At 38.5% G+C, this 21,700-nt stretch overlaps 1 protein-coding gene across 1 annotated transcript; it reads right to left on the bottom strand.

The window, feature by feature from the left end:
- Positions 1–3,081: 3,081 nt before the first annotated feature.
- On the bottom strand, positions 3,082–6,790 carry SNAI2 (snail family transcriptional repressor 2). The gene is made up of 3 exons (XM_014862292.3): positions 6,013–6,790; positions 4,703–5,248; positions 3,082–3,802 (listed from the first exon to the last, which is right to left on the bottom strand). Exons 1-3 carry the CDS (start codon positions 6,089–6,091, stop codon positions 3,621–3,623), a joined length of 807 nt encoding a protein of 268 aa, XP_014717778.1. The 5' UTR covers positions 6,092–6,790; the 3' UTR covers positions 3,082–3,620.
- Between the last annotated feature and the right edge of the window lie 14,910 nt (positions 6,791–21,700).

Genomic DNA, 21,700 nt, shown 5'->3' with positions numbered 1-21,700 from the left:
ATTATGATAATGAGATCTATTCCTATTTTACATCTTAAGAAACTGAGGCACTGAGGGGTTAAGTAAGTTGCATAAGGACATAAAGCCAATAAGTAAATTGTGAGGCAGAGATTCAGTGAACACATATGTTGGCTTTAAAAGTTGGTGCTCTTCCTATTATACCACCCAGTCTCATATTGTATGAAACAAATTAAGGACACTGAGAATGCTTATTAGCATATGTACCTTATATTAAAATCCACAGTTTTTAAAGCTCAGGTTCTCAGAATGTCTATCAAACCTGGTCCACGTGTACTATATTTGTCCCTTCTACACTATTTTGAGTATCCAATCTATTGGGGAGGAGGCTATCATCACTAAGTCGGGAGATGTACCTGTAAATATGCTTGGAAGAGCTCTCAAAAATTACCAAACCTCTTTGCAATAAATGGGAAATATGTTGAATTTATTTTAGATCTGCAGGCTGTTTTTCACCAATTTCTATTTTATCCATGTATTCATTCAACAAACGTTTGTTGATGTCTGTGTTCCAGATGATGTGCTGAGTACTGGGATTTTATCTTTTAAGGATGCTCTGTCTAGTGAAAAAGAAAAGTATCAACAAGCTATTGCTATATAGTAAAATAAGTACTACATTATAAATGACATGAAGCTCCCAGAAAGAGCAAATTTGGAAAAGTATTTCAAAGTAAGTGGCATTTAAGCCAGGTGTTATGTATTGCAGGAAATCAGACTCTAGGCAAAGACCTTGGTAAAAATGCTAAAAATTCTTAAAAATTACTAAGCTGTATTTATAGAAAATCTTGATTATCTGTTGTACCATAATTCAAGCTCATGTTACCTAAATGAAAGTAAGATATTTTAATCATGAATGAAGTTTGAATGGTGAGGGCATATTCGGAATATATCGTAAAAATATTGCTGCTAATTCTTCAGTAAGAAATTAAATCAATGAACAAATTTTTCCTTTTAGAAAATTATCTGTTTAGGTTTTGGACACCAAGAAATGACTTGTCTCTAGACCTATAAATGAGGGAAGGAAATGTAGGTAGATATGGTTCCTGGGATAGCCAACCAGATCACTTTGAGAATGCTTGATTCACTCACATTTGCCCTTGAAAGATATTTCTACGTCTTAGCTGGTGTGCAAACTTTTAGGCAATCATTTCTATACCACATACTCTAACTAAAGTTGTCTTTTTTCTAACTTAAGAATGCTCCAGTCAGTCTATCAGCCATTTCTTTTACATTTATAAATTGCTGCTCCAAATTATTTTACTTTTGAGATATATTTCCCAAAATATCAAAAAATTAAATGTAGAATGTTAAATTGAAGGGTTTCATTTTCAGTCAAATGCACACCCCTTTTATATGTTAGCTAAAAATTTAAATGTAACATACAGTGGAATGTGTGTGAACATTATTGGTATTTTAGGTCATTTGCTAATGGCCTGTAACTAGTACCTTTGAGATATTAGTTCTGACTTTTATTTGTATCACAAAGACATTAGAAGGAAAATAATTCTGCAGGTTCTGAGCATACCAGAGAGAAGTGACTAACAATAGCAGAAACTATTCTTGTAATGTATTTGGAGTTTGGATTCAAATACAGAATTTGGTAATTGTTACAGTGCCTATAATGGTTAACAGTTTTTTTAACTGTTGTGATGGTTTACATATCAGTTAATACACATGCTTTTGGTAAGTATGTGCCTATATATGGAGTGGCTGATCATGCTACATTTTATTAAGCACATATTGGGTTTGGGTGGAGCCTTGTTCAAAATACCATAAAGGGACATCTTAACTTTTTTTAGTTAGCTCTGCTCCTATGACACTATCACTTATTTATATCGCTAGATGTGGAGTTTACTTTGCATAGCTTAATTTTCAACTTGGGTCATTTATGATAAATCCATTTTTTCATGATTTTTTAAATGCAGATTTTCTATTTTTACTCAAAATGACATTTCTATTAAAAATCTTAAACTGTTCCAGTGGCCTATGTGATAATCACTCATGACAATGAGTGATTGTAATTTGATTTCATAAAGCCAACATAATAAAGTTATCATAAATAAAAAATTTTGAAAAGTATTTTTTTTTTTTTTGTGAGGAGGATTTGCCTTGAGCTAACATCTGTGCCAGTCTTCCTCTATTTTATGTAGGATGCCACCAGAGCATAGCTTGATGAGCAGTGCTAGGTCCATGCCTGGGATCCAAACCTGTGAACCCCAGGCCATCTGAGTGGAGTGTGCAAACTTAACCATTATGCCACCAGGTCAGCCCCCTGAAAAGTATTCTTGACTATTAATGATATAAATATTTTAGGCAATCAGAAAGTGTGATTTTTGTTAAAGGGATATACTAACAAACTACCATCACAATGTTGTCTTTCTGAATGTGACAGTATTATCTTAGGAGTAAACAAAAAATACTAACAGTTTATTATATTCTAACACATAAAATAACACTTGATATTCGTAATAAACACTATTCACTTTTTCTCTTATTAACAGAAGAAACAATTCTTGGTATAGCAGTTTGGTACTAATCATGAAGTAAGTAAAGTCTCAAAATAGTATACAAACAACAAATTTTAAATCAAAATGTTTATTGTAAAAAAGAAACTTGAAAATTGTTTTTTAAAAAAGAAACATTGATTTCACAAGTCTTAGTTGTTTGTAGGCCTTAGCTATAGACAACATCTCACTTTCATACAAAACTCATTCAATCATATAAAAATAAACACAAATTTACATTGACTCATCAACTATACAATTAATTAAAAAAGGCACTTGAAAGGGGCATTGTATGGATTGCATTTGTTGTATGAGTTTAGAAGAGTTTAAGTACATTACTGAGTTTCTAAGAATCCTTTCTTGCACTTATTCCCATCTTTAAATTAATTTTAGAAAATCATTAAAAATGCTTTAAAAAAGTAAGACATGGAGCATGCACCAGGAATGTTCAAAGCTAGTCTTTCCCTCTTCCCCCAAGGCACATACTGTTAATTGGCAACAAAAAACCCCACAAATACAAAAACCAAAAAAGCACATTTAATACATTCTCCTGTGTTTCGTTCTTGTTCTTTTTTTCTCTCTCTCCTTTAAAAATACAGTTTAAAGCATTACAGGTAATCAAAAAAGGCTTTAGTTCAACAATGGTGACCAGACATCAGACACGTAATGAAGTAAACTTGGAGTACTTTATAAGGCACCTGAGATAGTGTCTGGCAGTTTCTCTTCCTATAGGAAATTCTATTACAAAGCAATACTGTTCTTTTCAGTTGAAATGATTTGGCAACAATGTAAATCTTTGCATTCTTTCTTAGTAAGAAAAGATGCAATGTACTTTTCCCTTCATCTTTGAAGAGAAAGATCCTTGTCTTTTATCCTCTCAATCTAGCTGTCAGTAAATATATAGTAATTTTAAACTTCACATGGAAAGGATTAACTTTAAACACATGGATTTTGTGCTTTTGCAGCTTTTAGTGTGTGTGTGTCTATACATATTATTTGGTCAGTTAGCACAAGAGAAAATGCCTTTGGACTTTTATTTGTCATTTGGAGTTGGAGTGAAGAAATGCATTCTGTTCGAGTAAACATTGATTGCGTCATTCAGTGTGCTACACAGCAGCCAGATTCCTCATGTTTGTGCAGAAGAGACATTCTGGAGAAGGTTTTGGAGCAGTTTTTGCACTGGTATTTCTTTACATCAGAGTGGGTCTGCAGATGAGCCCTCAGATTTGACCTGTCTGCAAATGCTCTGTTGCAGTGAGGGCAAGAAAAAGGCTTCTCCCCTGGGGGTGAGGGTGGAGGGTGAGAAAGAAAGATAGTCAGTGTTTTTAGAGGAAACGTAAGGTCAGATAACGCTTATGAAGAACAATCACATTTTGCCAAAAGAATGAGAAGCAGCAAAACTGGATTAAAATTTCCCATAGTAGATACTTATTTTAATATCTGGCCCTTTAAGGTAAATTTGAGTATTGCATAAAAAAAAATCACACCAAGAATATTATTACTGCTGCCAGTCACGCAGAAATAATTCATGTAGTTCTAGGACTCTCACTTATTAAAGCTTTCTGCTTCAGCAGGTGCAGCTAATGTTGAGCTCCTCCCAGCATTTCCCAATATTTCCCTTTTCCCTCCTTCTGTATTATGACTAAGGCTGGATAAATGTCTTGACCCTCTGCAGGGTAATTTTGTGCTAGGAATAAAAAATTCAGCAGCAAAAAAAATAAAACAATGGAAAACAATTTCAGTTATAATTATCCAACCTGCAATAGGGTGATAGATACCACAGCAAGAATGTAACCAAGAGAAAACTTTAGGAAAACCCTTCATCTATCTATTGAATCAATTAAGATTAAGATAGCAACATTTGTATTTGCTGATTATTGGGAGCAGTTTCACAGAACACACATTCAAGTACATCTTTCCTGATTTTCTAACTGATCTTTGAGACCAAACCTTCTGAATCTACTTTCCAAAGTCTAAATGCTGTTTGCAGTCTCTGGAGCAGAGGTTGTTAACTAGCATTAGAGAACTTTGTGCTCTAATGACTTTTTGAGTCGGCAGGAAGTAGCTATAAATGATCATCCATCATTAAAAGCATTGTGTCACTACTTAATGCAAATCCGACAGCCAGCCCAGAGCTTCATTCTATCAGAGTAAGATTCCTGTCTACATTTTTCTCTTACCAGTGTGAGTTCTAATGTGTCCTTGAAGTAACCAGGGTCTGGAAAATGCCTTGCCACAGATCTTGCAGACACAAGGTAAGGTGTGGGTCCGAATGTGCATCTTAAGGGCGCCCAGGCTCACATATTCCTTGTCACAGTATTTACAGCTGAAAGATTTCCTAGACTGGGCGTCACAGTGCAGCTGCTTATGTTTGGCGAGCCCAGAAAAAGTTGAATAGGTCTTATTGCATAAATTGCACTGAAACTTTTCAGCTTCAATGGCATGGGGGTCTGAAAGCTTGGATTGTAGTCTTTCCTCTTCATCACTAATGGGGCTTTCTGAGCCACTGTGGTCCTTGGATGAGGTGTCAGATGGAGGAGGGGGACTCACTCGCCCCAAGGATGAGGGGTATCCAGGAAGAGGAGAGAGGCCATTGGGCAGTGGGGAGTGGAATGGAGCTGCCGTAGTCCACACAGTAATGGGGCTGTATGCTCCCGAGCTGAGGATCTCTGGTTGTGGGATGACAGGCATGGGGTAACTCTCATAGAGATATGGGGAAACAATCACTAGGAGAAAGGAAAGGAAAAGGAAGAAGATTAAGGTAAGAATAACTTCAAAAACACACTAAAAAGCTACTGGATAACACACCCAGGACTTTATAATGAAGAAGACAGACATTTAGGAAGACACAGGCATTGGTAAAACATTTCATTTCTACCCTTGCTGCTGCGTAGTTATCATACTTAATGCACATCGATGCCTCCTGCATACACAGAGTGACAGGAGCTATACCACACTCTGCAATCAGGGAGTGCAGCCAGGCGAATGCCTTCACAGTCCCCACCGAGGAGGACAAACCCATACATTATTTTTAAAGATACAGAAAAGCTGTTTTCCATTTTACGCATGGGGTATTTACAGATTTTATGACTGTGAGTACAAAGATATGCATAAATCAAGTTGCTTTCTAAAGGAAAGGAACCTCATTAGACGAAAAAAGCAGTAATTCAACATTTACTTGTTGTGTTACTCATCTTCCGTGTATTCATTATGCGTGTATATACAAGCTTTAGAAAATGAAGTTGCAAGAGTTGAATGAAATTTTCCTCATCAGTTAAGAGTTTAAAGTTTTGAATTAAAACTTACCCTAACGGTCAAAAGAATCTGAACTTTTAGAACACTGTTTAAAAGGAAAACAACTTAGTCTTTGGTTCTTTTGTAATAGTCTTTGAGTTGTAATATATATTTATATTTATAGATATATAGATATAATTTCCTTTACTTATTTATTATTATTATTATTATTATTATTATTATTATTATTTTTTACCTGTGTGTGTGTCCAGTTCGCTGTAGTTTGGCTTTTTGGAGGCGTTGAAATGCTTCTTGACCAGGAAAGAGCGCGGCATCTTGCCAGCGAGTCTGGCGGGCGCCCGGCGCGGATAACGGTCCGGCGGGAGGACGAGGCCAGTCCCTACAGCATCGCGGCCGCCGGGCTCGGGCTGGGGCCGCTCAGGTGCGGCGGGCGGACGGCCGGCGCCTCTGAAGTCGCCTGGCTCCTTTAGGAACTGAGGCTGTTTGGGCTGGGAGGGTTTTTTTCCTCTCTTTTGCAACAGGGATCCAATCACAGCTGAGAGGTTCGGATTTCAGCTCCTCCCTCTGGGACAGCTGTGAACAGAGGAAGAATCTGTTGTCAGACTAAATTATTCTGGTTCAAAATGGGCTGTTCTTCGGGATTTCAGTGGAGAGGAAAAAAAGTGCTTAAGTATTTTCCAGAGAGGTATTTTACTTCTTTAGCTGTGTCAGTCTATTCCTGCGCTCTGAGAGCTCTGTAAGTCCAAGGAACTGTGATTTCTAAAATGGGCCTGGCTTCCAGATGTCGAGAAAAGCAAACACAGTGGGACAAAATGTTCGCTGGAGGAAGGAAAGGTTGTCCTCCCAGAGCCCAGGTCAGCCCCTGGTGTTAATGAGAGCCGATATCTCTGGACGAGGCATTCGGAGAGCTTTTACTCATGCAGGGACCAAACAATTAACTCTTGGCTTTTGAAAAAGGAAGGTAGAAGCTGCGAAGACAAAAGCCCCTGTGAGCGCCAGGGCGCCCCCACCGTGGGGGGGCTTCCTGGGTCTGTAACCAGCCCGAGCCACATGATCTGAATGCTGGGAATGCTGCATGTCTTACAGACTCAGCAAAGCCTGAGGCCGCACTTCCTCGGAGAAATTAAGTAATCATGGCACCATATTAGCTATGGTGGCTTGAAAGACATGCTTTGTAACCCGTGAAAGACCTGCTCATGGGAAGAACTGGTAAACTGCAAAGATGAGGAGTGCTGCTCAGAGAGGGTGGGGGGACAGTAGGTAAACTGTCATTAGGAACCACAGAAAACTCTCTCACAAATACATTTGACAAGAGTTTTGATCTTTCCATGTATCACTATGTTTTTTTATGAAAAAAAAATGTATGGGTCTTTAGAAACAATTACTTCATTTCAAAAATGTATCTGCTTTTATATGTTGCTATTTCTTAAGTATAAAGTTGTCAAAATTCATCTCAGTAGTTTCCTGGATTGTGTTTTTAAAAAAAGAATGCTGTTATGAGTGCTGCTTAAAGTTTTAAGAAGCTAGTCTAGTAAGCAGCAAAAATAATTTGATTTTGTGTAAAGTATTAAATCTAAAAATACTCTAAGGTGACTAGTTTTAAAAGTAAAATTTCAACTATATTTTCAAGCATCTCTCTCCATTCCAGACTTTTCTCTCTCCCTTTTGCTCAAAGATTAAGGAAAGAACAAATTTGCAATGAGACCACCCTACTCTTGTTTCTAACAGGTGCTGGAAGAAAAAAGTGAAAAAGAAAATAACAGTGGTGAAGTCAAGACTTGTAAGAGGAAAGCACATTCTTGGGCTGCATAACTTCTTAATCTTGGGATGAGAAAACAGGAGAGTGTGCCTGGGTTTGGGGAGGGCAGGGGTGCTCACAGGTTTCCTGAGCTTATTTCAATGATTCCCTTTTCTTCCAACAGTCACTAATTTAAATGTCAGAGAAAGGAATTTAGGTGAATCTTATGTTAAAGGAACAGTATTTGTAGGAGATAGGAAAATATGAATATGCATTGGATTCCTCTACAAACTAAACAGTAGTATAATTCAGAGCAAGTTTTCTAAGCTTGCTACTTTTTGTGAGGGTTTGTTCAGATGGAGGCATCTGGTTTATCAGAGCAAGAGTCCTCCTTGCCCTTTCCACCCTACGTCCTGCAAAAGGCACATTTTGTTAGAGATATAATACAGTTGTGAAACACAACTTACCATGTGCTTTTAGTTCCTCCTTTTACTCTACACAGCGTCTATTCACAATAGTGAGGAGTGTTAGAGAACATTTTGGTATTTATTTGTTTATAGTTATAACACAAGATAACCTGTTAAAGTGTGTATTTTTAAAATTCATTTTAAAAAAGTTTAAAGTAACTAACTATGCTTGAAAAAACACTTGAATTTGAATTACAGGTGCGTAACTGAGCTGTCTCCCACCACATGTCCGAGGAGGGCTCATCACACATGACACAAATCAGAATCAGAACATGTTACTGCACCTACTGGGATGAGCCGATGGTGTTCAGGATCGAGTAGGAGGCATGTCATTACACAGGTCTGCGTGGTAACTAGTCACTGGTAGACCTGTGTGAGGTCTGGTCTGCTGTCAGGAGAGGGAGAGCCTGCGCGCTGACAGCGTGAGTCAGACTGCACAGGTGCTCCGCTCAGACGTAGCAGAGGGCATTTGGTGCCAGAACCATGTGGTAAAAATGGGAGAAGGGAAGTAAAGTCCCCATCCAAAAGCCGACTGCTGGGATTCTGCTAAGACAAGATGGAAGGCTCCTGTCCTGCAAGCCGGAGGGATCATATGAAGAGTGAGCTTTGGTCACTGACTAAAAGACTCTCTCTTGCCCAGGGACAGCAACCTTTGCTGAGGCATTGACACTAGGTTTAAAATGTTTCATCTGGGCAAAACAAATCCAAGTGGGTTTTGCTAATACAAGAAATTAGTCCTAGGTTGACATAATTAGGTGCATTGTAATAGTGAGAAATGGCACTTATCCTGAGATGTTACTGGGCACGCAGCCCAGCCAAGGTGAAGCTGGTGGGCACAGGTAATACACACAATAAGGAAGGCACAGGCTCAGGCCTTAGGCTCTTTATGGTTGAACACGGGGTAGAGAGAAGTGAGGAAAGGAGGGAAAGTACTGCCTGCCTGTGGGCAATTTCCAGGCTCAGTAACCCTGCCTCCCAAAAGAAACTGGGTTACGATGGGGGAAGTGGGGGTTACAAAATAATAACCCTCCCTCTGGTTGAGCCTCACTAGAGCGTCCTCTCCTTTACTTGCCTTCTGTGGGGTATGTGGGACATTAGAAGACCGTGTGATCGAATTCTGTAATTGTCATGAATTTTATTGGGATATGACTTGATTTGACTTATCTAACAATCTTTTATTTCTTCTGTTTTCTGAAGAAGCTGACAAGGATAATTTGTGGAAAACTTTGTAAATTAAAGGTCTGAGAACTTGTGGGAGGGCCAGCCCTTTCCCACAGATTCCTCTGCATCGGTGGGATTTCTCCTGGATGCAGTCTTTTTCATGAAACATATCTTCTTACCTTGCCAATAGGAAAATGAGTTAGCTCTATGAGGTTGGGGAATGCACCTCAGATTTGTTTACTTTGCACAGAGATTCATGTACATTTTTGTTATTTAGGCATGTAAAAAAAAGACAGTGCAGATACTGACTACAAAGTTTAGGAAATGGAGTAAATCTAGCACAAAAGAAGCCATGGCTTGGCAGAGGCAGAAAATCCCATCTGGTGCTATGCCATGCCACCTAAAGTAAATGACATCTCTTTCTATCTTTAGAGTGTGGCGTGATCCCCCTGGCATGGGTGGGGGAGAAATTAACTCCCTGGAATGATATGTTGTTATGAAATACCGTTCATTTGACTGTGATATTTAGATAATATTATAATGTATTACTTATTTTTTAACTATTTAGATAGTAACAAAATGTTTATTATATGTAACTTTGAAATTTGAATGACAAAGATGTGATGTCGTTTCATGGTTTTATATATGTTTGTATTTGTATTTCTAATTCATAACTTAATTCAGCCTCAGATAAAGTACACCAATCCCTAAAAGATAAATAAAAGTTTCCTGTTGGTACCTGGGTTTCTCTATCTATAAATTACGATTAATACTCTTCCCTTATTTCTTTTAGAATGATTTAGGGACAAATATTTCCCAATATAAAAGGAAAAATTAATAGGCTGAGCACAAGATTCTGTTTATATTTTCTGAGCTTCTTAACAAGAATAACCCCATTTCTCTGGGGATATGGATGGAACTCACATACACAATCAGCATACATAAGTGTATTTACTTGGTGATGTCAATAGAATCAAATGTGAACGTGTGTGTGTGCGTGTATGTCTGTGTGAATTGGGGTGAAGAATGATAGCAAAAAATGATGTCAGGATGTCCTTCTGCTGTTTAGGAATTTCCGTTATTTCTGTGTGTTCCCAGAACCACATTCAGCAGGCTAAGAGCCACTAGTGTTGTCTGTCTGTCTGGAGTTGGCTCTAGTGCTGTTAGCTCGATAAGTACCATCATATAGGATCAGTAAATATGAAAGATCAGTTCAAACAGAAAACCTTGTTTAACACGGAAACAACACTTTAATGAGATTTATTTTGTGTCAAATCACTTGTATTCAGACTCTTATTTCTGGTTTTGGTTTTATAGCTCATTTCCTTTGGGTGGTTATAATATGGTTAATATATCATGCAAGGTGAAAGATATTCATCTCTTGAATGTTCAATTTGTACCTGTGGAAAGTGTTGATGATCTTATCTGTAAGATGAGCAGAAAAGACTGCAGAAAATGTTGAATTTATCTGTATTTTATACAACGGCTCAAGGATATGTGGTTGCAAAGAGACATCTATTGGTCAACTTTGGAAGACATTGCTTTTTGTGTCCCTTCTTTTCTACAACTTTTTAGCAAGGTCTGCCACCTAGTGGAAAATGCATGATTTGATTAAATACTGAGAACATCAACCTCGCCTCATTTTGTAATTGCCCCATGTTCAGAACATTATTTAAATCTTGAATTTCTAATTTATTCTTAACTAAAAATGGCTTGTTTTTGTAGAAATACAAGTGATATTTATACAACAAATTATGTTGGCTTTATAAGATAGGTGAGTAAGGGAAATTTGTGATGTTCATCAATCTGTGCAGTCATGAATACAGACGTAAGCAAAAATAGTAGCATTATAATTAAAACATACTAAGCATCTCAAATGACTTATTCCCTATCTCCTCATAATGACCTACAAGGTAGAGGGGTTTTAAAGGCCAGGAACAAAGCCTGAGCTCGGTTTTCCAGGGCCATTCAGAATGAAAAAGATGGAGCCAGGATTTCGACTGGGTCTGTCTGCCTCCAGGGTTTATGCACTTCATTGCAAGGCTCTCCTGCACTACTGTGGTTTGCCAAGGTAAGCTAAAGATGCTTAATGTCATATGGTCTGTAGAGTAATGTGTAATGGTGCAAGCTATGTTCTTCAATATTTAATATGAGCTGGCCACTGCATTAAGCACTTCACACATGTTGTTTTAATTAACCCCCACAAAGTAGCTAATCCTGCAAGGTAGATATTATTATTCCTATTTACAGATCAGGAAATAAAAGCACAAATGAAATATCTTGGTCAAATCACTCTGCTAGTAAGGAATAGAGGTAGGATTTGAATCTGGTATGTTTAATTTCAAATCCTACTTATTTCACCACTCTATGATTTTCCATCATAGGATTGGATTAGACTCATGACCAACTGAAAACATGATCTCTTTGAAAATTTGCCTTCTTACTTTCTTCTGCCCTTCAGAGAATCTTTACACATGCAGTTTATAGTCTATAGTGTTTGGAGCTTGTTTGCACTTCCCATCCCACTCACCATTATCTCTGCTCTGTGTCTCTTGTTTTGTTTTGTTTTTTTTTTAAAGATTTTCACCTGAGCTAACATCTGTTGCCAATCTTCTATCTTCTTCTTCTCCCCAAAGCTCCCAGTACATAGTTGTATATCGTGGTTGCAGGTCCTTCCGGTTGTGCCATGTCTGCGTCCGCGATCTGAACCAGCAAAACCCTGGGCTGCCAAATTGGATTACATGAACTTAACCACTGAGCCATGGGGCCGGCCCTTCCTTGTTTTCTGAGTAGCACCAGAGTCATGGTTGCTTGATTGCAGACTTGACAGTTTACCTCCAGGAGCTGGTGTGACTTCTGGGAAGACATGGAATAAAATCCTAAGTGCTTAACTAGGTAGCTCTCATGGTCTTTTGGTCTGCCAAAAAAGGAGATAACCACTAATCATTAACTTGTATTCTATAAGAAGCACATGGTTTTTCAAAATTGGAAGTGATAATCTTCATTAATTCAGTCTTTAATGAAATTAAGTGGGAAAAAATAAGCCCATCGATAAAGAATCAACATTTCCAAATATAATGGAGGAGTTCTACAGTCTGGAAGTATCTCTCTCTTTCTCTCCATACGTGTGTGTGTGGGGGGAGGCTATGGATGTGTTCACATGTGTGGTATCCATGTGTGTGTATATGTGCATGTATGATGTGCTTGCCTTGCTCCCAGCATGAGCCTCCATTGGTTCATGTATGAGTGAGCATGTCTGGTAAATTTTGGCGTAGGTTGGTCTGCATTCATTTACAGAAGGACTTGAGACACTTCCTCTAAGAGAATAGGGAGTCAGGCCTACCAAGCCTGATCCTATAACAAACCCTGAGTATCCAAATAGGAGTGTTGCTTCTGAGTATAACACAGTGTCTATGGCTCCAGTATGTCTTTTTGGCTGAGTACCCTAAAATGCTGTGGAGAAGTGAACCTGAAATATGGATTTACTAAAATGCTGTGAGGCTTTAGAGGGTAGACAATATTGCTTTGGAATCTCTGTGGCAGAAGTGATTAAAAAAAAATTGGAGAGACTGGCTTGTGAGAGAACCTCCCTTGTCTTCCAATGGAACCCTATAAAGTGTTGATACTTGAAGAGGTCGCAGGCATCGGCCTTAGTGGCAGCCAGGCCAACAGATATTGGTAGTGCCAAGAGATATGTGGGGCCCAGTGGGAGTAGAGGTGTTGCCCAATGAGAAATGAGGGCTTGCCAGATAATCTGGTTCTCAGCAAAGTAACAAGAGTGCCTTGTAGGGAAGCAGTTCTTCCTAGCAAAAAAAAGGTGCCTAGAAACCATGGCAACACATATCAGAGAGACACCCGGGTAAAGGAGGAAGAACACTGTATATGCTACATAGAAACTGAATAGTTGCCTCGGAGCCCGTGAAGGATAGTTAGGATGACTTTCCAGGGTGCTCAGGTCCTAACTAAGTGGGAAGGAAAATGCGCTTGTCACTTAAATGCAAAGCAAGGACTAGTGAGGACAAGTGGCCAGTTTGCATGAGTGTGCTAAGATCACTGCCTGCATGGACCTATTACGCAGAAATGCCCTCACTTAGCACCTTGCCTCTTTCTTTCCCTCAGACATCTGGACACATCTACATGGACATCAAAAATGAAATCCTTTGAAACAGCAGACTGTGAAACTTTCCAAGACAATTTAGAGAAGTAAAGTCTAAATTACACCATGCTTATGATTATCTCCTTAATTTAGATCTGAGTTCTCCAACTTAGTGAAGTGTTTTCCAAAAGCACACCTCAGTCCTATCACTCAGAAAACACAAGGTCTGTGAGAGCTTCTCTGGCATCTGCAAGTACTTTGTTACTTTTCTCTGCTCCAGAGACGTTGGCCATCGTCAGCCAGTTATACCTTTTGCAACCCCCCAGAAAAGAGATCAAGAACCTGATCTGGCAGACCCTTGTGGCTATCTTGATTCACCAGTGATGAACTATTTTGCCTGGATAGAAGTGTCATTTCATGTGCTGTGATTTTTCAAAGTAGACCTTTTCTTAAATTGTACCATGGTGTTTAAAAAGAAGCACACATCCCCCACAGGTAGAGTGAGATTTTCTAAAAGTGCTCTTTGGCCTGCACTTAAAAACGAAAGTCTTATCTTAAAGCCAGTGTGATAATGGGAAATAAATATTGTGCTCAAGCATCCCCTCCTGAGCTTAAAAACCTGTCCTTGGATACAAACCTTTCGCTGGCACTAGAGGACAATTGGCCCCCATTGCCCAACTGACAAGTGAAGAAGCCGTCCAGTTAGCTGGCAAGCAGAAAAGTATTAAAATCTAACATTGAAGTCATTGTTAATCTAAGTCTGGCCAGCAGTTAGAGATGATTGGCTGATCACAGAAGTGTAAGCCCTTTTAGGAGCTGGGCTGGTGAGTTCCTTTGTCATTTTGTGTTCCCAGACGGGGATTCCTTCCTTCCCTCCCCAGCACAGCTTTACAAACCCAAACTCTATTGAGAGATAGAATTCATTATTCCACTTTCAAAGAGAAGCCTGAAGACACTATGAAATCATTTGAAAGTGATTATGGATGAAAGGGCATAATGAGAATAATCCTGAACCTTCAGGTTCTCTTGAATCTTTGGAATTACATTGACAATGAGTGAGTGACCATCCAGAACCAGTGATGGTACTTCAGAAAAGTGTCAAGGTAATTTGAGTCTGAGACAGAATAAAATCATAGAATGTTAGACTTGGGGATCTTAATGATCTAGTGCAACACTTTCCCTTTATTTAGGCAGCCAGAGAGGGCAAGAAGGCTTTGCTCAAGGGTGTGAACCTTCTTTGCATCACAGAGGATTAGATCTGAAATGTGCTGACTTCTAGCAAAAGGCACTAGCAGATAGCCTCCAGGGTGCCCTACAGCAGGCCACCTTTTATATGCAAATTTAATTGCTCAGCTTCTGCAAACACTCCTTGAACAACTTTAAAGAAATCAAAATACAAAGAAGGAATAGTTCTCTATTTCAAAACTCCTGTGAAATTAGTACCCTATCCTACTCTGCCCTCCTGCTCCCATGAAGTGGTCCAGTTTAATGCCTAAGAAGTTTATTATGGACACGGTATCAGCCCTGAAAATTTAATTTTGGTTTTCATTCTTATACTTCTGTGCCTGGTGCAGAACCATGTCAGAAGAGATGCCCACATGCTATGTTGAAAATTATTGAACAGCAGATGGTACGTAAAATGACAACTGCACTTCCACCTTAGGAGATATCATCCTACTTATGGAAAGAAAATAACAGAAAGTACAAGATGTCTTGGTTTCAATATTTCAGGCCAAAGTGCAAAGGAAGACTTTTAACCCACACAACCCCAAATGGAATATCCTTCAATATAAGAGAGAACTTGTAAAAAGGATGAAAGTGTTCAACTTGGTTTTCCTGACTCCCGGTTTTGAGTTTTCTTCTTATGGCTAACTGAAGAGTGAATTCCCCTTGGCTGTAAGTTATGAGTGAGTGAGATTTTGAAACAACTTGTTTCATCTAATGAGTAGATACCATGAATTCTGAACTCCAAATATATGAGTATGGTGGTGTTCCCAAAGATTGAGTTGCAAGTTCTTTAGTTCCTGACATCTACTACAAAGCCACCAAATAAACCTGTGACCTAATAGGAATAGTGAACTTGCCAAGCATCTGTGGGACAAGTCCTGTAAACAACTTGGGCACCCTCTTTGCCAAGTCCCTCCTGTGGAGACTGTTGGGATACCACTGTTGGGCACAAAACAACAGTCCTGACTTCTCCACATACAACAAAATTTCTCTCATTACTAAAGATGATAATGAAAATTTATCAAGTTGTGGTAAGGAAGAAAAAATGAAAGATCTTCACAGTAGCCGATATCTTTAAACATATAGGCTATGGCGAGGCAGCTTTGCATAGAGAGGACTGAGAGCCAAATTCTTCATGACATGAATCAAAGTGACACTTGTATCTATCAGAATAGAAACTTTATGCTGGAGGAAAATCACCCATAAGCCCCAGGGAAGTCACTGATTTAACACAATGATGTTGAAAATCAAGACTGCTCAGCACAGAAGGCATGGGTGGTGACAACAAGGATTAAGTGTTAGTGTGAAGTGGATCAGTGAGGCCTGTAAGGAAGGCTGCCAGAACACAGAACACAAAGGGAGCCCTTCCCTGGCTCTGCAGTTAATCTCTCTTCTGAGGACACCTGCTAGAAAGGTAGCTGAGCTAGAACACCTACAGATCTTACTCTCAAATGGCATGGAAATTGGGCAGCTGTAGAATGTCATAGATAAATTAACTTATTACTCAGTTGATTGTAGAAAACCAATTTGGAAGCTGCTCCTATGTATTGTATAATTATCTTTGAGATTAAGATTGAGCTGCTTTTTTTTTTCTTTGTACTCAGAATAGAAACGTTGGCTAATTCCACTAGCGGTGGGTCAATGGATTCCAAAGTGAATTAAAAAAAATAATAATCTCAAAACAGAGAAAGTGTTATGCTCTTCATCATCATCATCGTTTCCTCATAAGAGCACTTAAATTTATACATTTTCAGGATGTTTCACCAGATAAGCGTATAGTCAGTTCAGGTAGGTGAACGATTCAAATGAAGTATCAGCATCATTGCTCGAGCGTTTAGGGGAAAAAAGGAACATTTTTTATTTGGAAAGCACAACTAAAGATGATTTATTATAAATCCTTTGTTTAACATACAACTTATATTTTCTTAAACTGTATCAGCCTGCTTGTTTAAAAAGGGGTTAAATAAAAGCTCTTGAAGAGTAACTTTATAAAAAGGCTTTCCCTCTCAGTTTCCTCCCAACTCCTGCCTGGAGTCCTTAAGGGTGTCTCATCACTTATGCATCTTGGTGGCAGTGTTGATGTCTTTCTCCTCCTTTCCTGGCCCAGAGCTAGGCCTCCAGTAGCCACCATAGCTGCAGAACATGCTGTGCAAGTTGTCTAAGCCATTGCAAAACTTCCATGAGTTTCCTGAAGGGGGATATTCCCTCTGGCCTCATTTCCTATCTAAATGCAGACACATTTTGCTTAGACTTATGTGCATGCTCTGATGTGCTCCAGCCCTCAGCAGGGAGAGAATCTCTCACCCCAGACTTGTTCTCTTCTACTCTACACAGATTATTGAATACTGCAGCCACATGGCCTCAAGGTCTTACACAGCCTCACGCCTTTTACTTACACTTTATTTTAGCCTCCACACTGGGACCTAGGACTGAGAAAAGAGGTCATGGGGGCTTGCTGAGAGGACAATATAAATGACAAATACTGTGCTTAATGCAAAATAACCTTTCCCTTTTGACCCTGAACCAATTGTCTTCCGATTTGTGCCCATTGATTCTGTTTTCCCTGGAAGGCTACTTGGTCTTTTATGCAAATAAACACCTGATATGTGATCTCTCCTGGCCCAGCAGACATCTCCTAAAGGTTGAATGCAAGGATGATCATATAGATGATCATAACCTAGATTCTTGAGATAGAAATCTTGTTAAATACAGAATACGAAATTGAGAATTATGGCTAGTTGGTGACAGCAGCACCCAGAAGAGTAGACTTTCCCTCTGTCACATGCAAAAACACCATCAAGGATACTTCTGTTCCCTTCAGCTCTGGGATTACTGTGGTTTAAAAGCTATGGAGTGGTTTCTCCCTTCATTTTATCAATACTAGACATTCTGAAAGATAGTACAATTACCCACATAGCCATAAAGTCATACGTAGAGGGCACTGCTTATAGTTTCTCCTAACCAGGGACAATACATAGATTTTTATATAAATTAGGAAAAGAGGAAAGTGCTATGAGATGACTGAAAAAATGAAGGAGTGAAAATAGGGGTGAAGGTGTACTGTTTCAGTTTTAGGTAGAAGTAATTATTCTTCAAGTTGCTAGGATTCCCAATTCTTTCTTTCTTCCTTCCTTCCACCTTCCCTGTCCTTTTTTCTTTGTTTCTTTGTTTGTTTCTCTTTCTTTATTTCTTTCTTTTTTCTTCCTTCCTTCCTTCCTTCCTTTCTTTCTTCCTTTCTTCCTTTCTTCCTTCCTTCCTTTCTTCATACTTAAAAGTACTTGCATATGTGTGTGTGTATATATATATATATATATATATATATATATACGTTCTTAATAAACACTTATTGAGTGCCTACTTTGAGTCAAGAATTTCACTAACTATATTTATGAATCTGATTTAAATCTCATAACAACTCTCTAAGACAGGTATAATTTATTATCTTACAGCTGATAACATTGAGACCTAGAATTCATACACATGACAGTTGTTCTAAGTCTACTGGTTTTTTAAACTGGATATTAGCAGAACAACCCTTTATTAACCTCCAATTATTTGTAAATCAGACAATAACAACCCTCATGCAAATTGGGGTAATTGTGTTTGGTTAAAAATATAATAAAGAGTAGCATGTTGTAGTGTAAGTGCCCACTAAATTATGCAGTTTTAGAGTTCTGTAGTGATTGCAGACTTTGAAGTTTGACAGGTCTGTATTTGAATGATGACTAGTGTTATTTAGCAGCTGAATACCTCAGGCTAATGATTTAATTCCCATTTACTCAATGGTAAAATGAGAATATTGATGATTGTGTTCCAGAGTTGTTGTAAGGACTTCAGCTGATGCATGCAAAGTGCTAAATGTAGTACCCAGCATAGGGCCATAATAGAAAGAACTATCCTTCATTAAGTGCTTACTATGTGCTAGATACTGTGCTAAGCATTTTAACAGGTTTTATTTTATTTAATCCTCTCACAATCTCTTTAATGCAGTCCTGATAAAAATCAGCATCTTGCACATGAGTTACCCAAGTTCACAACCCTTAGGTCCTATAGACAAAAATCAAATCCCTTAGTCTGACTCTAGAAGCCACTATCTCATCTATTGCCCTAGTGCTTCCCCTACCATAAGACCTGCTAGCAGAGGAGTCGAATTAATTATAGCTCATATTGTTAGTGATCACATAATACAACACCCTTAAATAACATCATTTTTTGTAACAAAAACATTTTTAAAAGGAACTACACTGGCAATTTAAACATCCAACAGCAGCAATTTTATTTCAGAAAGGTGATTGTTGACCTTTTAGTGCCATGATTTTAAGGTGACCCTTAGTTACTTTCTGTTTTGTCTTGCTTTGAAGCATCTTAAGACAGGTTGCAGAAGAAGCAGTTCTGGGGCTTCTTTTATTTATTTTTTATTTTTTTCATAGTGGAAATTTATTTGTTTACTTATTTTTTTAATTGCAGTAACAGTGGATTATAACATTATATAGCTTTTGGATGTACATCATAATATATTTTGAATTCTGTGTAGATTACATCATGTTCACCACCCAAAAACTAATTATAGTCCATCCCCTCACATGTGAGCCTAATCACCCTTTTTGTCCTCCCCGTTTCCCTTGTGGTAACCACCAATCCAATCTCCAATGCTATGTGTTTGTCGTTGTTTTTATCTTCTACTTAGGAGTGAGATCATACGGTATTTGACTTTCTCCCTCTGACTTATTTCACTCAGCATAATACCCTCAAGGTCCATCCATGTTGTCACAAATAGCCGGGTTTAATAATTTCTTATGGCTGAGTAGTATTCCGTAATGTATAAATACTACATCTTCTTTATCCATTCATCCCTTGATGGGCATCTAGGTTGCTTCCAAGTCTTGGCTATTGTGTATAATGCTGCAATGAACATAGGGGTGCAAGTATCTTTATGACTTTGCGTTTTCAAGTCCTTTGGATAAATACCTAGCAGTGGGATAGCTGGATCATATGATAGATCTATTCTTAATTTTCTAAGGATACTCCATACTGCTTTCCATAGTGGCTGCACCAGTTCGCACTCCCACCAGCAGCGTACAATTGTTCCCTTCTGTCCATATCCTCTCCAACATTTGTTGTTTCCTGTCTTGTTAATTATAGGCATTCTGACTGGAGTTTTGCAGTTTTGATTTGCATTTCCCTGATAGCCAATGACGTTGAGCATCTTTTCATATGCTTGTTGGCCATCTGTATACAGTCAAGTCGCGAGATACAAATTCAAAGTACAAAAATCAGTTGCCTTTCTATACACTAACAATGAAGTAGCAGAAAGAGAAATTAAGAATACAATCCCATTTATAATTGCAAGAAAAATAGTAAAATACCTAGGAAAAAACTTAACCAAAGAGGTGAAAGATCTGTACATGGAAAACTATAAAACATTGTTGAAAGAAATCGAAGAAGACACAAAGAAATGGAAAGATATTCCATGCTCTTGGGTTGGAAGAATTAACATTGTTAAAATGTCCGTACTTCCTAAAGCAATCTATAGATTCAACACAATCCCTATCAAAGTTTCAACAACAGTTTTCACAGAAATAGAACAAAGAATCCTAAAATTTATATGGAACAACAAAAGACCCCGAATAGCCAAAAGATTCCCGAGAAAAAAGAACAAAGCTAGAGGTATCACACTCCCTGATTTCAAAATATACTAAGAAGCCATAGTAACCAAAACAGTATGGTACTGCCACAAAAATAGTCACACAGATCAATGGAACAGAATCGAGAGCCCAGAAGTAAACCCACACATTTATGGACAGCTAATGTTTGACAAGGGAGCCAAGAGCATACGATGGAGAAAGGAGAGTCTCTTCAATAAATGGTGTTGGGAAAACTGGACAGCCACATGCAAAAGAATGAAAGTAGACCATTCCCTTACACCATGCACAAAAATCAACTCAAAATGGATTAAAGACTTGAATGTAAGACCCAAAACCATGAAACTTCTAGAAGAAAACATAGGCAGCACACTCTTTGACATCAGTCTTAGCAGTATATTTTCAAGTACCGCATCTGACCAGGCAAGGGAAACAAAAGATAAAATGAACAAATGGGACTGCATCAAACTAAACAGCTTCTGCACAGCAAAGAAAACCATCAACAAAATGAAAAGACAACCTAACAATTGGGAGAAGATATTTGCAAACCATATATCAGATAAGGGGTTAATATCCAAAATATACAAAGAACTCATACATCTCAACAACAAAACACCCAACAACCCAATCAAAAATGGGCAAAAATCTGAACAGAGATTTCTCCAAAGAAGATATATGGGGCTTCTTTTAAACAACGTCCTGCCTCAACTCTTACTGCTATTGGTTCTCAGGTTGGTGTTATTTATTGCTCTACGGGAGGGCAGTGGATCTGAGCCAAGATAAGGTATTGAGACCTTCTGTCACTTCCCAGCCACAATTTAATAGTACAGTACACCCTTGTTACTACATGACTCATCCACAGATTTAGATACATTGCTGGTCAACCTAAGTCTTCCAAACATAACAAGGACACCTGCCAAAGCCTCACATAGCATGACTAGTGTATATAGTACATGTATTAGTTCTATTTCTTGGGACTAGAGTTATAAAGTATGAAGATGCAATAAGTCTGAGTGTGTTACTTGAGCAGAGTTTGTTACACTGTCATGGTTTAAATCATGGATCAAAGAGCATATGATTGGGGTAAATGGAGCAGGGGAGAAAGATTTAATTTTCCCTCTATTCTTACTTTCAATGACAGCTGCCTGGAATTTATATATTTTATACACAGAGGTGTATGGGAATTTAGAAAACTTGATTTATGAGGCCAGCCCCGTGGCCTAGTGGTTAAGTTCATTGTGCTCCGCTTTGGCAGCTCAGGTTTGCAGGTTTGGATCCTGGGTGCCAATCTATACCACTCATCAGCCATGCTGTGGTGCAACTCACATACATAAATAGAGGGAGACTGGCATGGATGTTAGCTCATGGTGAAACTTCCTCAAGCAAAAAAAAAAGAAAACTTGATTTATATATTAGTTCATTGGTTACCCCACCAATTTATTTGTGCATTTTTATTAAATGCTCAAGATGTCCAAGAACATGTCTTAGACACTGGGGAAACCATGGTGAGCAGAACATTCAGAGCCCTGATCTCATGGAGCTAACAGGTTAGGGGGGGGAAGGTTATTTATTGCCTCCCAAAATATGAACTA

The sequence above is a fragment of the Equus asinus genome, chromosome 12, assembly GCF_041296235.1.
Source record: "Equus asinus isolate D_3611 breed Donkey chromosome 12, EquAss-T2T_v2, whole genome shotgun sequence".
In the NCBI taxonomy this organism is placed as follows: Eukaryota; Metazoa; Chordata; class Mammalia; order Perissodactyla; family Equidae; genus Equus; species Equus asinus.
This window is presented reverse-complemented; position numbering and strand designations above follow the sequence as displayed.

Bases quoted from the DNA above. Each gene is read 5' to 3' on its own strand.
- SNAI2 (XM_014862292.3), bottom strand. From the start codon at position 6,091: ATGCCGCGCTCTTTCCTGGTCAAGAAGCATTTCAACGCCTCCAAAAAG. The intron at 5,249-6,012 runs GTAAAAAATAAT...CCTTTCTCCTAG, and splicing joins CGAACTGGACACACACACAG to TGATTGTTTCCCCATATCTC. The intron at 3,803-4,702 runs GTAAGAGAAAAA...CCTCACCCCCAG, and splicing joins ACACATTAGAACTCACACTG to GGGAGAAGCCTTTTTCTTGC.